We start from the raw sequence: 13,730 nt of genomic DNA, 5'->3' as shown, positions 1-13,730 counted from the left end.
CCAGATAAACTAAACAATCATATTTTCTAAAACACCAGAAAGCTGTAGGTAAAAAGTAATGTAAAGAAACTAAGTTCCAAAGAGGGATAAGCTCTTCCTAGGTGAGCAGAGATCAGTGGCCATTTTCTTCTTTGGGGTCATCTGTCATGTCTGGACATATGTAGGCAGAGATCAGGTCTAAACTAGAGAGCTTCTACTAGGATAAAAAGAATCTTCTTGAAATGCTCCCTTTTAGAATCCTGAGCTACTATATTGAGAGGTCTGACTACCCTGCTGAGAGACTGTGTAGGGAGGAAGAGATACCAGCCAGCTCCCAGATGTTCCAGCTATCTTATCTGACACACCAGGCATGTGAGTGAAGCTACCCTGGATTTCTAGCCCCAGTTGGACATTCAGATATATGCTACTATATGATTCACCCAAGGAAAGACAAGCAGAAGAACCACTCAACTGTGCCCAGCCAAGATTGCAGAGTAATGAGCAAATAAATGAAGTGGTCTGTCATGCTACAACAGAAAACTGATGGACCTTTTACTAAGGTGTACAGATCAGAGTGTGTGTGTGTTTCATTTACTTCCTCTCATATGCCAGATCTACGTAGTATCAAGAAAAAGTACTATATAATGTTTGTTATAATCCAAAAAATAAGAATGCTACAAACCACTAGGTTAATTCCATGGGTTTCTTTATCCAGTTACAGATACACATCTATGTAATAAGATATATTTTTATAATATATTGATATTACTACATAATATCACAATTCTCTACTCTACAATTTGTCTTGGTAGATACCTTATTTATGAAGTAAGTTGGTTCATCATGAAATGTTACCAACTGTTAAAATAAAAAGCTTGGGGAAAGCATATCTTAAAAGTAAGATGTTTTTATATGTTGGACCAAGGTGGCTTATCTGTAAAGACATATTGTTTAGCTTTATTCTTTTTTCTCTATATAAACATTCATTCTCTTACCTTCATCCTTTTCAAAGGATTATTCAACTCTCGCTGGAATGAAGCTGCTCTTCCTGAAAGGAAGGTCTGAAAGGCAACAGCTAACAAATTTTCATACTTTTCAAGTAATGCTTTATCTTCAGGAGGATAAATTCGTCTACAACAAAATCAGATAAACCAAATTTTTAAAAAGAAGCTATCACAGCTCAATAGTTAACATCAACTCCACAGATAATCCTTGACCACCTATTCTATACTAGTCATATTGCCAGGTATAAGCATTTCTATACTGATTAGTACAAAATAATATTAAATATTAAACCTCCAGATAGAAAACTGATAATTGGCCTAATAGATTCACTCAGTAACTTTCTAATGTAACTATTTGCTTACTGGGCACTAATTAACGAAATTCTTTCAAAACTTTAATGATTGCACAAGAGTATTTTTACAACTTTATGAAGGTTTTCAGTCTATAGTGATTGATAGTGACACAAATCCACAAATAAAGTTTATCTAGAGAATTAGCATTAAACAATGCAGTTCCAGAAGGCACAGTATAAGGGTTTAGTTAGGGGGAAATGGTTGGAGAAGAATGGTGATTGGGCAAATTGGAGAACAACTGAACTTTGTAGGAGAGTGTTCAGTTAATAAGGGATACTACAGGAGTTTTTTACTTAGTGTGGTTACCGAAGTATACAAAAATGTAGGCAGTGGTTTTGATGATCTCTTTTGTAGTGATGGAATTTGCCTCTCTAGTAGAGAAAAGTGGGTAGAGATGGAGTGGGAGGAATGTGTTCTCATCACTACTGTTGATGGTGTTAAGGCCATGAAAGAACATCTTACCATGAGTGCAAGAATGCCCTTACACATTCCTTTATCCTGCTCAGGCAATGCCAAAAGTTGGAAAGTGTGCAGTCTTTCCAAGAACACAATGAGCTGGGTGGGGTGGGGAGGTTTGCTTCTGTCAAGGGTGATATTGTGGAACGGTTCCAGTTTAACACAGCCCACATCCCTCTCCACTGTCTCATACCTAACTCCTTCAAACATTTTCATTATTTGCTTGGTTCCTGAAAAAGTACAGTAACCACTATAGATTGGCAGGAAGAATACCAAGAGACCTGAATTCTGACATTTTTTAAACACTACATTATAACTAAATACAGTCACAGGATAACGGCGGGTTAAAAGGACCTCCTACAACCACCCAGAGGCTGGCTAGCAGGAGCATTGTCAAGGCTGAACCATGTCCTTGCTGACTACCTTTCTTTTTTGAAAGACAGTAAGCAAAAATACTTCCTTGGAATCAAAGAAAAATGCTTAAAATAAGCACACAAGATTAAAACATGAAGGATCATTGCTTTGATACTTCATTTTTTCAATCTATACAAAAATACCAGCACAGTTACCTATAATTTCCCATATGTCGATTTTCATGTTCTTCTCGTGAGATCTGCTTTCGTACTTGAGCGAGTCTCTCTTTCTGGAAATGAGAAAAATTTTACAAATAAAACCTGACAAGTGAAATATGCAATTTAAATTGTGGGTACTTTCTTAAAACTTTCATACCAACTCTTCTTTCCGCCTCTCCAACTGGTGTCTCTGCTGTTCCCAGTCTGAGGAGCCTGGTAAGAGCCTTTTAATTGAATTTTGACCATAGAGCCTCCTTTGAGCCTCAGCTTTTTGTTTGGCCAAGTTTCTTCTTTTGTCACTGGTCCTAAAATATAAAACACAAGACCAAATTCTAGAATTCGAACAAGTTCTGATCTTATCCCGGTGAGGAGAATGTGCAGAACAGGAGACATAGTGAAGCTCAGAATCAATGTTTATTAAACTTATATATTCACTTACATTATATTCATCTAACCATACCTCAAATATGGCACTCTGGCAATAGATATGGTAAATAGAAATTCTGAAGACACAGAGACAAAATGGAAACAGTGTATGTTTTAGAGGATCCGAGAGACCTAGTTTCATATTTTGCCCCAACAATTTACCACTATACAATCTTGGGCTGGTCAATTAACTGCCTACTTTGGAGATAGTTTCCCCGTCTAAAATGTCAGCAATACTGTTTCCTCCTTGAGTTCTTATAAGATTAATTTGTGGTATCATTAATAGGTACTTAATAAGAAATGGTTCTCTTCTCCTTCTTCAACCCAATTCCATTTATACTGACCATTCTTTAATACATTTTCATTTCTGACCGAAATCCCAGCCTAATAATCATCATTTATTTGAAAACATCTGCATAGTCCTTCCCATTCTTTATTCAATTATGAAAATTCACTTCTAACTCTCTGATTTTCAAGGAAAAGTCCTGTTTTGGGATTATTTTCCTCTAAATCACTTTCTCTCTCTTCCCTGACATGTAGCTGGTAAAATAACACAAACCTGAGGATTTTTCTCTCCAACCCCTCCAACTTAAACTCTACCATACCGTCATTGAAAGACCTAGCAGAAACAGGGTTACTCCAAGAAAAAAGGAAAAGTAAGGCCAATTCGGCCCTCGCCTTTGGGGGAAACAAAAAAACAAACAAAAACAAAAAACAAAAACAAAACAGAGAGTTCTATCCTTAAGGTTACATTTCCATGCTTCTATTGTCATTAGGCTGGTAGGGCCCAGATAAGAGTGTAAACCAAAGGAAAGGGAACAAGAAGGCCATTTGGCTAGCTTCTAGTGCAGAGGTAAGAGAAGCGCTTACATTTACATATTGCCTCATTTAATTCATCAGGAGATTGCATTAAGAATACGGGTCCAGGTCAGGCGCGGTAGCTCATACCTGTAATCCCAGCACTTTGGGAGGCCGAGGCAGGCAGATCACGAGGTCAGGAGATCAAGACCATCCTGGCTAACACGGTAAAACCCCATCTCTACTAAAAATACAAAAAAATTAGCCGGGCGTGGTGGCAGGTGCCTGTAGTCCCAGCTACTCAGGAGGCCGAGGCAGGAGAATGGCGTGAACCCAGGAAGCGGAGCCTGCAGTGAGCCGAGATCGCGCCATTGCACTCCAGCCTGGACGACAAAGTGAGACTCTGTCTCAAAAAAAAAAAAAAAAAGAATATGGGTCCAAGGCCCAAATAATAAAGAGTGTTCTTTTGCCTCAAGTATGTACCATCACAACTTGACCTTGCAGGAATGTTAGGAAACTGATCTATTCTCTTTCATGACTGAGGGAAGAGAGAGATCCTCTCATATTGTTTTATACTCAGAAAAGGAAAGAGAAGTGAAACTAAAGGCAGGTAGCCTGGCACGTAGGAACCAGACCTGAAACCAAGGAATCAGACCCGAAACCAGACCTGGGCCTGCCTGACCTAAGTCTGGTAGTTAAAATTCAACCCCTGACCTAGCAACTGATGTTATCTATAGATTCCAGACATTGTATGGAAAGACACTGTGAAACCTCCCGTTCTGTTCTGTTTCACTCTGACCATCGGTGCTCACAGCCCCTGTCACGTACCTCCTGGCTTGCTCAATTGATTACGACCCTCTCACGCGGACCCCCTTAGAGTTGTGAGCCCTTAAAAGGGACAGAAGTTGAGCACCTGATGAGCCTGGATTTTAACACGTTAGCCTGCTGATGCTCCCAGCTGATTAAAGCCACTCCCTTCACTATCTCGGTGTCTAAGAGGTTTTGTCCACGGCTCCTCCTGCTACAGTTCTTGGTTCCCTGACCGGGAAAGCGAGGTGATTAATGGATGGCCGAGGCAGCTCCTTAGGTGGCTTTAGCATGCCATGTGGAACATCCCTGCGGGGGACTCCAACCAGCTGGAGTGACAAGGATCCTGAGAGCGCTCCCAGGTAGGCATTTGCCCCGTGGGACGCCTCGCCAGAGCAGTGTGTGGCAGGCCCCCGTGAAGGATCAATGCAGTGGCTGAACACCAGGAACTGGCACTTGGAGTCTAGTCATCTAGAACTTGGTAAGATTAGTCTTTGGAACTTGCCCACTCGAGTGGAAGCGTGGCCTGATCACCCATGGCGTGCCTTTATCGGCACTTTGGTTTTGGTTTTGACTTGGTTTGAATTGCTTGACAGGACTGGTCTTGGGAACTTGCCTACTCCATTTGAGTGGAAGTGTGGCCTGATCTCCCATGGTGTGCCTGTACCGGCATTTTGTTTTTTGTTTTTGACTTGACTTGGATTGCTTGATACCTTGGTTTTGGTTTTGAACTGGCTTGGATTTCTGGATACTCTGATATTGGTTTTGATTTTGGTTTGGTGTAAACTGCAAAAGTGTGTGTGTGCCCCCTTTACCTGTTCTTTGTTTTGTGGGGTGCGTGTGGTGTGAGTGTGGTGTTTTGTCTCAAAGAAGCATAGGTCAGGCACAAAGTAAGCCCATCCCACTAGGAACTATGTTGAAAATTTCAAGAAAGGATTTAAGGGAGATTACATTGTTACTATGACACCAAGAAAACTTAGAACTTTGTGTGAAATAGATTGGCCAGCATTAGAGGTGGGTTGGCCATCAGAGGGAAGCCTAGACAGGTCCGTTGTTTCAAAGGTATGGCACAAGGTAACCTGTAAGCCAAGGCACCCAGACCAGTTTCCGTACATAGACAGTTACAGCTGGTTTTAGACCCCCTCCCCACCTACAGTAGTTAAGAGAACAGCAGCATAAGTGGCTGGCAGAGGGAAGGAAAGACCAGCAGAGAGAAAGAGAGGAAAGAGACAGAGAGAAAAAGAGGCAAAGAGAGAGAGGAAGAGACAGAGAGACAAAGGAGTCAAGAAACGAGAGAGAGACAGAGAAAGAGAGAGGCAGAAAGAGAGGAAGAGACAGAGGCAGAAGGAAAGTCAAAGAGAGAGAGAGAGACAGCAAGTCAAAGAGAGAAAGAGAGAAATATACAAGTAGTTAAGAAAAAAAACAGTATATCCTATTCCTTTAAAAGTCAAGGTAAATTTAAAATGTATAATTAATAATTAAAGGTATTCTCAGTAACCCTGTAACACTCTAATACCACTTTGTTGTCAGTGTAAACAAGGGTGTATCCCTAAAGAACTGAGTCCTTCCTATAAAAAATCCTTAACCCAGTAACCCGCAGATGGCCCAGATGCATTCAATCTGTAGCGCAGCTGTTTTGCTAACAGAAGAAAAAAAAAGGCCATCTATACCAATTGTAAGTTAATTTAGACTAAACAAGGTCTTATTAATAGCAAAGGATAATTGAAATCCCAAACTTACAAGGTTTTCAACAAAAGTAAAGTTTGCTAAAAGTTAGCAGTGTAACATGTATTATAGTAATTTCTAATCTTGTGGCCTTAGACAGTCTAGTCGACAGACATAAAGGAAGTTCGCTTTGGAAAAGAATGGTTATCCTAAAAATAAAAAATAAATAAAAATAAAAATAAAAATGGAAAAAAGGGGGGAGACAGAATTTATGTAAAAAGGGTGTTATATGGTAAATTCTTGTCCTGAAATAAATTAACTGGTTGTTTAAAGAAATGTTTGTAATAAGTCAGAAAGTTGAGACATGTCGAAGAATTGTCTACGAAAGTCATGAAAGAAAAAAATGTTATGAAAAACATGTTGTATAATTTAAAAGTAATAAGGCCTCCTGAGTACTACTGAAGAAACAGTTTATGTGCAAGGTGTATAAGGAAAGAAAAATACACCTTTGGTAAAAGGATTATAAGGAGGCATAAGAATGTGGATTTTTGCCTACATTAAAAGGTTAAAAAAACTATTGTTTTGAAAGTTTAAGCAAGTTTTAAAACGTTGATTGTAAAGAAAATTATGTGCGTAAACATACTAGCTAAAGTTAAAAAGGTATCATCCAGTTTTTCTGTGAACTGGACATTAAAGCAAAAATGCAACAGGTTTTTCTTTTTTTTTTTTTTTTTTTTTTTTTAATTTATTATTATTAAACTTCAAGTTGTAGGGTACATGTGCACAACGTGCAGGTTTGCTACATATGTATACTTGTGCCATGTTGGTGTGCTGCACCCATCAACTCGTCATTTACATCAGGTATAACTCCCAATGCAATCCCTCCCCCCTCTCCCCTCCCCATGATAGGCCCCGGTGTGTGATGTTCCCCTTCCCGAGTCCAAGTGATCTCATTGTTCAGTTCCCACCTACGAGTGAGAACATGCGGTGTTTGGTTTTCTGTTCTTGTGATAGTTTGCTAAGAATGATGGTTTCCAGCTGCATCCATGTCCCTACAAAGGACACAAACTCATCCTTTTTTATGGCTGCATAGTATTCCATGGTGTATATGTGCCACATTTTCTTAATCCAATCTGTCACTGATGGACATTTGGGTTGATTCCAAGTCTTTGCTATTGTGAATAGTGCTGCAATAAACATACGTGTGCATGTGTCCTTATAGCAGCATAATTTATAATCCTTTGGGTATATACCCAGTAATGGGATGGCTGGGTCATATGGTACATCTAGTTCTAGATCCTTGAGGAATCGCCATACTGTTTTCCATAATGGTTGAACTAGTTTACACTCCCACCAACAGTGTAAAAGTGTTCCTATTTCTCCACATCCTCTCCAGCACCTGTTGTTTCCTGACTTTTTAATGATCGCCATTCTAACTGGTGTGAGATGGTATCTCATTGTGGTTTTGATTTGCATTTCTCTGATGGCCAGTGATGATGAGCATTTTTTCATGTGTCTGTTGGCTGTATGAATGTCTTCTTTTGAGAAATGTCTGTTCATATCCTTTGCCCACTTTTGGATGGGGTTGTTTGTTTTTTTCTTGTAAATTTGTTGGAGTTCTTTGTAGGTTCTGGATATTAGCCCTTTGTCAGATGAGTAGATTGCAAAAATTTTCTCCCATTCTGTAGGTTGCCTGCTCACTCTGATGGTAGTTTCTTTTGCTGTGCAGAAGCTCTTTAGTTTGATGAGATCCCATTTGTCAATTTTGGCTTTTGCTGCCGTTGCTTTTGGTGTTTTAGACATGAAGTCTTTGCCCATGCCTATGTCCTGAATGGTACTACCTAGGTTTTCCTCTAGGATTTTTATGGTATTAGGTCTAACATTTAAGTCTCTAATCCATCTTGAATTAATTTTCGTATAAGGAGTAAGGAAAGGATCCAGTTTCAGCTTTCTACTTATGGCTAGCCAGTTTTCCCAGCACCATTTATTAAATAGGGAATCCTTTCCCCATTTCTTGTTTCTCTCAGGTTTGTCAAAGATCAGATGGCTGTAGATGTGTGGTATTATTTCTGAGGACTCTGTTCTGTTCCATTGGTCTATATCTCTGTTTTGGTACCAGTACCATGCTGTTTTGGTTACTGTAGCCTTGTAGTAGAGTTTGAAGTCAGGTAGCGTGATGCCTCCAGCTTTGTTCTTTTGACTTAGGATTGTCTTGGCAACGCGGGCTCTTTTTTGGTTCCATATGAACTTTAAAGCAGTTTTTTCCAATTCTGTGAAGAAGCTCATTGGTAGCTTGATGGGGATGGCATTGAATCTATAAATTACCTTGGGCAGTATGGCCATTTTCACGATATTGATTCTTCCTATCCATGAGCATGGTATGTTCTTCCATTTGTTTGTGTCCTCTTTGATTTCACTGAGCAGTGGTTTGTAGTTCTCCTTGAAGAGGTCCTTTACATCCCTTGTAAGTTGGATTCCTAGGTATTTTATTCTCTTTGAAGCAATTGTGAATGGAAGTTCATTCCTGATTTGGCTCTCTGTTTGACTGTCACTGGTGTATAAGAATGCTTGTGATTTTTGCACATTAATTTTGTATCCTGAGACTTTGCTGAAGTTGCTGATCAGCTTAAGGAGATTTTGGGCTGAGACAATGGGGTTTTCTAAATATACAATCATGTCGTCTGCAAACAGGGACAGTTTGACTTCTTCTTTTCCTAACTGAATCCCCTTGATTTCTTTCTCTTGCCTGATTGCCCTAGCCAGAACTTCCACCACTGTGTTGAATAGGAGTGGTGAGAGAGGGCATCCCTGTCTTGTGCCAGTTTTCAAAGGGAATTTTTCCAGTTTTTGCCCATTCAGTATGATATTGGCTGTGGGTTTGTCATAAATAGCTCTTATTATTTTGAGGTACGTTCCATCAATACCGAATTTATTGAGCGTTTTTAGCATGAAGGGCTGTTGAATTTTGTCAAAAGCCTTTTCTGCATCTATTGAGATAATGATGTGGTTCTTGTCTTTGGTTCTGTTTATATGCTGGATTATGTTTATTGATTTGTGAATGTTGAACCAGCCTTGCATCCCAGGGATGAAGCCCACTTGATCATGGTGGATAAGCTTTTTGATGTGCTGCTGAATCCGGTTTGCCAGTATTTTATTGAGGATTTTTGCATCGATGTTCATCAGGGATATTGGTCTAAAATTCTCTTTTTTTGTTGTGTCTCTGCCAGGCTTTGGTATCAGGATGATGTTGGCCTCATAAAATGAGTTAGGGAGGATTCCCTCTTTTTCTATTGATTGGAATAGTTTCAGAAGGAATGGTACCAGCTCCTCCTTGTACCTCTGGTAGAATTCAGCTGTGAATCCATCTGGTCCTGGACATTTTTTGGTTGGTAGGCTATTAATTATTGCCTCAATTTCAGAGCCTACTATTGGTCTATTCAGGGATTCAACTTCTTCCTGGTTTAGTTTTGGAAGAGTGTAAGTGTCCAGGAAATTATCCATTTCTTCTAGATTTTCCAGTTTATTTGCATAGAGGTGTTTATAGTATTCTCTGATGGTAGTTTGTATTTCTGTGGGGTCGGTGGTGATATCCTCTTTATCATTTTTAATTGCGTCGATTTGATTCTTCTCTCTTTTCTTCTTTATTAGTCTTGCTAGTGGTCTGTCAATTTTGTTGATCTTTTCAAAAAACCAACTCCTGGATTCATTGATTTTTTGGAGGGTTTTTTGTGTCTCTATCTCCTTCAGTTCTGCTCTGATCTTAGTTATTTCTTGCCTTCTGCTAGCTTTCGAATGTGTTTGCTCTTGCTTCTCTAGTTCTTTAATTGCGATGTTAGAGTGTCAATTGTAGATCTTTCCTGCTTTCTCTTGTGGGCATTTAGTGCTATAAATTTCCCTCTACACACTGCTTTAAATGTGTCCCAGAGATTCTGGTATGTTGTATCTTTGTTCTCATTGGTTTCAAAGAACATCTTTATTTCTGCCTTCATTTCGTTATGTACCCAGTAGTCATTCAGGAGCAGGTTGTTCAGTTTCCATGTAGTTGAGCGGTTTTGATTGAGTTTCTTAGTCCTGAGTTCTAATTTGATTGCACTGTGGTCTGAGAGACAGTTTGTTATAATTTCTGTTCTTGTACATTTGCTGAGGAGTGCTTTACTTCCGATTACGTGGTCAATTTTGGAGTAAGTACGATGTGGTGCTGAGAAGAATGTATATTCTGTTGATTTGGGGTGGAGAGTTCTATAGATGTCTATTAGGTCTGCTTGCTGCAGAGATGAGTTCAATTCCTGGATATCCTTGTTAACTTTCTGTCTCGTTGATCTGTCTAATGTTGACAGTGGAGTGTTGAAGTCTCCCATTATTATTGTATGGGAGTCTAAGTCTCTTTGTAAGTCTCTAAGGACTTGCTTTATGAATCTGGGTGCTCCTGTATTGGGTGCATATATATTTAGGATAGTTAGCTCTTCCTGTTGAATTGATCCCTTTACCATTATGTAATGGCCTTCTTTGTCTCTTTTGATCTTTGATGGTTTAAAGTCTGTTTTATCAGAGACTAGTATTGCAACCCCCGCTTTTTTGTGTTCTCCATTTGCTTGGTAAATCTTCCTCCATCCCTTTATTTTGAGCCTATGTATGTCTCTGCGTGTGAGATGGGTCTCCTGAATACAGCAGACTGATGGGTCTTGACTCTTTATCCAGTTTGCCAGTCTGTGTCTTTTAATTGGAGCATTTAGTCCATTTACATTTAAGGTTAAGATTGTTATGTGTGAACTTGATCCTGCCATTATGATATTAACTGGTTATTTTGCTCGTTAGTTGATGCAGTTTCTTCCTAGCCTTGATGGTCTTTACATTTTCGCATGTTTTTGCAATGGCTGGTACCGGTTGTTCCTTTCCATGTTTAGTGCTTCCTTCAGGGTCTCTTGTAAGGCAGGCCTAGTGGTGACAAAATCTCTAAGCATTTGCTTATCTGTAAAGGATTTTATTTCTCCTTCACTTATGAAACTTAGTTTGGCTGGATATAAAATTCTGGGTTTAAAATTCTTTTCTTTAAGAATGTTGAATATTGGCCCCCACTCTCTTCTGGCTTGAAGAGTTTCTGCCGAGAGATCTGCTGTTAGTCTGATGGGCTTCCCTTTGTGGGTAACCCGACCTTTCTCTCTGGCTGCCCTTAAGATTTTTTCCTTCATTTCAACTTTGGTGAATCTGGCAATTATGTGTCTTGGAGTTGCTCTTCTCGAGGAGTATCTTTGTGGTGTTCTCTGTATTTCCTGGATTTGAATGTTGGCCTGCCCTACTAGGTTGGGGAAGTTCTCCTGGATGATATCCTGAAGAGTGTTTTCCAACTTGGTTCCATTTTCCCCGTCACTTTCAGGCACCCCAATCAGACGTAGATTTGGTCTTTTTACATAATCCCATACTTCTTGCAGGCTTTGTTCATTTCTTTTTCTTCTTTTTTCTTTTGGTTTCTCTTCTCGCTTCATTTCATTCATTTGATCCTCCATCGCTGACATTCTTTCTTCCAGTTGATCGAGACGGTTACTGAAGCTTGTGCATTTGTCACGTATTTCTCGTGCCATGGTTTTCGTCTCTTTCATTTCGTTTGTGAGCTTCTCTGCATTAATTACTCTAGCCATCAATTCTTCCACTTTTTTTTCAAGATTTTTAGTTTCTTTGCGCTGGGTACGTAATTCCTCCTTTAGCTCTGAGAAATTTGATGGACTGAAGCCTTCTTCTCTCATCTCGTCGAAGTCATTCTCCGTCCAGCTTTGATCCGTTGCTGGCGATGAGCTGCGCTCCTTTGCCGGGGGAGATGCGCTCTTATTTTTTGAATTTCCAGCTTTTCTGCCCTGCTTTTTCCCCATCTTTGTGGTTTTATCTGCCTCTGGTCTTTGATGATGGTGATGTACTGATGGGGTTTTGGTGTAGGTGTCCTTCCTGTTTGATAGCTTTCCTTCTAACAGTCAGGATCCTCAGCTGTAGGTTGTAGCTGTAGGAGATTGCTTGAGGTCCACTCCAGACCCTGTTTGCCTGGGTATCAGCAGCAGAGGCTGCAGAAGATAGAATATTTCTGAACAGCGAGTGTACCTGTCTGATTCTTGCTTTGGAATCTTCCTCTCAGGGGTGTACTCCACCCTGTGAGGTGTGGGGTGTCAGACTGCCCCTAGTGGGGGATGTCTCCCAGTTAGGCTACTCAGGGGTCAGGGACCCACTTGAGCAGGGAGTCTGTCCCTTCTCAGATCTCAACCTCCGTGTTGGGAGATCCACTGCTCTCTTCAAAGCTGTCAGACAGAGTCGTTTGCGTCTGCAGAGCTGCTGCGTTTGTTATTATTTACTGTGCCCTGTCCCCAGAGGTGGAGTCTACAGAGACAGGCAGGTTTCCTTGAGCTGCTGTGAGCTCCACCCAGTTCGAGCTTCCCAGCAACAGGTTTTTCTTAAAGCACCAACCTGCTCTTTAACAAAATTATGAAAGGTTAAAAAGAGTCTATAAAATCTTACGTTATGGACAAACATTAAAAATTTGATAAATACGTCTACAAGGTTTTATTAAAATAAAGTTTAACATTAATAACACACTAATATAAAGGTAAAATTTAGCTTATCTGGTATAAAAGTCATACGAGAAGCATTATTAAATATAAAATGGTGCTTAGTTTTCTTTGGTCTAAAAACTAATAAAAATAGGTGCTAAAGGAAACATTCATTTTACTAGAGGATCATAGAAGTTAAAGACTTAAAACAAACTTTGGCAATTAAGACAGCATACCAAGATGCAAATGCCTGGTTGGAATGGATCAAATATTCCATCTGCACATTAAACAAAAGCAATTATTATGCTTGTGCACATGGCAGGCCAGAGGCCCAGATTGTCCCCTTTCCACTAAGGTGGTCCTCCAGTCCACCAAGAATGGGCTCCATGGTAGCTCTTTTCCAGGATTCTACAGCCTGGAGTAATAAGTTGTGCCAAGCTCTCTCTGCTATATCCCAAAGTCCAGCACCCTGCAGGTCAGCCCCCGAGGGCCATGCAGCCTCCGTCTCCGAACACTAAGTTCACTTCATGTCTCTCGTGACAGGGAGGAAACTTAGCATTCCTTGGAGACCTGAAGGGATGCAGTGAGCTTAAGAATTTTCAAGAGCTTCTTAATTAGTCAGCCCTTGTTGATCCCCGAGTGGATGTGTGGTGGTATTGTGGTGGACCTTTACTGGGCACTCTGCCGAAAAACTAGAGTGGCACTTGTGCTTTACTCCATTTGGCTATCCCTTTCACCCTGGCATTTCATCAACCATAGGAAGAAAAAAAGAATAAGACGTCATAAAACCAGAGAAACCCCTTATAGGTCTTTCAACTCTCACATCTATTTAAATGCAACTGGAGTCCCACAAGGAATACCAGATCAATTTAAAGTCTGAAATCAAATAGTTACAGGATTTAAGTCAATATTTTGGTAGACGATAGTCAATAAAAATATAAATTAGATAAACTACATCTATTTCAACCAACAGCAACAAGGTTTTCATGAGTTCAAAGAAAAACTCAGGTTGGCCCCAGTCCTGAGGCTATCTGACCTGACAAAACTATTTACACATTATGTGTCCAAAAAAAAAAAAGGTAGTTGGAGTTTTAACCCAGACTACAGGGCCTTGACCAAGGCCAGTGGCCTATCTCTCA

At 40.1% G+C, this 13,730-nt stretch overlaps 1 protein-coding gene across 3 annotated transcripts in view; it reads right to left on the bottom strand.

Annotated features, from left to right (window-relative positions):
* TTLL7 (tubulin tyrosine ligase like 7) overlaps positions 1–13,730 on the bottom strand; it is a 141,023-nt gene that overhangs the window by 49,375 nt on the left and 77,918 nt on the right. For all 3 annotated transcript variants that reach the window (XM_038002244.2, XM_038002245.2, XM_038002240.2), the window contains exons 11-13: positions 2,523–2,670; positions 2,363–2,436; positions 975–1,110 (exon numbers count right to left, since the gene is read on the bottom strand). In XM_038002244.2, coding sequence (XP_037858172.1) covers positions 975–1,110; positions 2,363–2,436; positions 2,523–2,670 — 358 coding nt within the window. The remainder of the gene's footprint in view (positions 1–974; positions 1,111–2,362; positions 2,437–2,522; positions 2,671–13,730) is intronic.

Source organism: Chlorocebus sabaeus, chromosome 20 (assembly GCF_047675955.1).
Source record: "Chlorocebus sabaeus isolate Y175 chromosome 20, mChlSab1.0.hap1, whole genome shotgun sequence".
Classification (NCBI taxonomy): Eukaryota; Metazoa; Chordata; class Mammalia; order Primates; family Cercopithecidae; genus Chlorocebus; species Chlorocebus sabaeus.
Note: the sequence above shows the minus strand (reverse complement) of the source record. Positions and strands in the feature narration are given on the sequence as shown.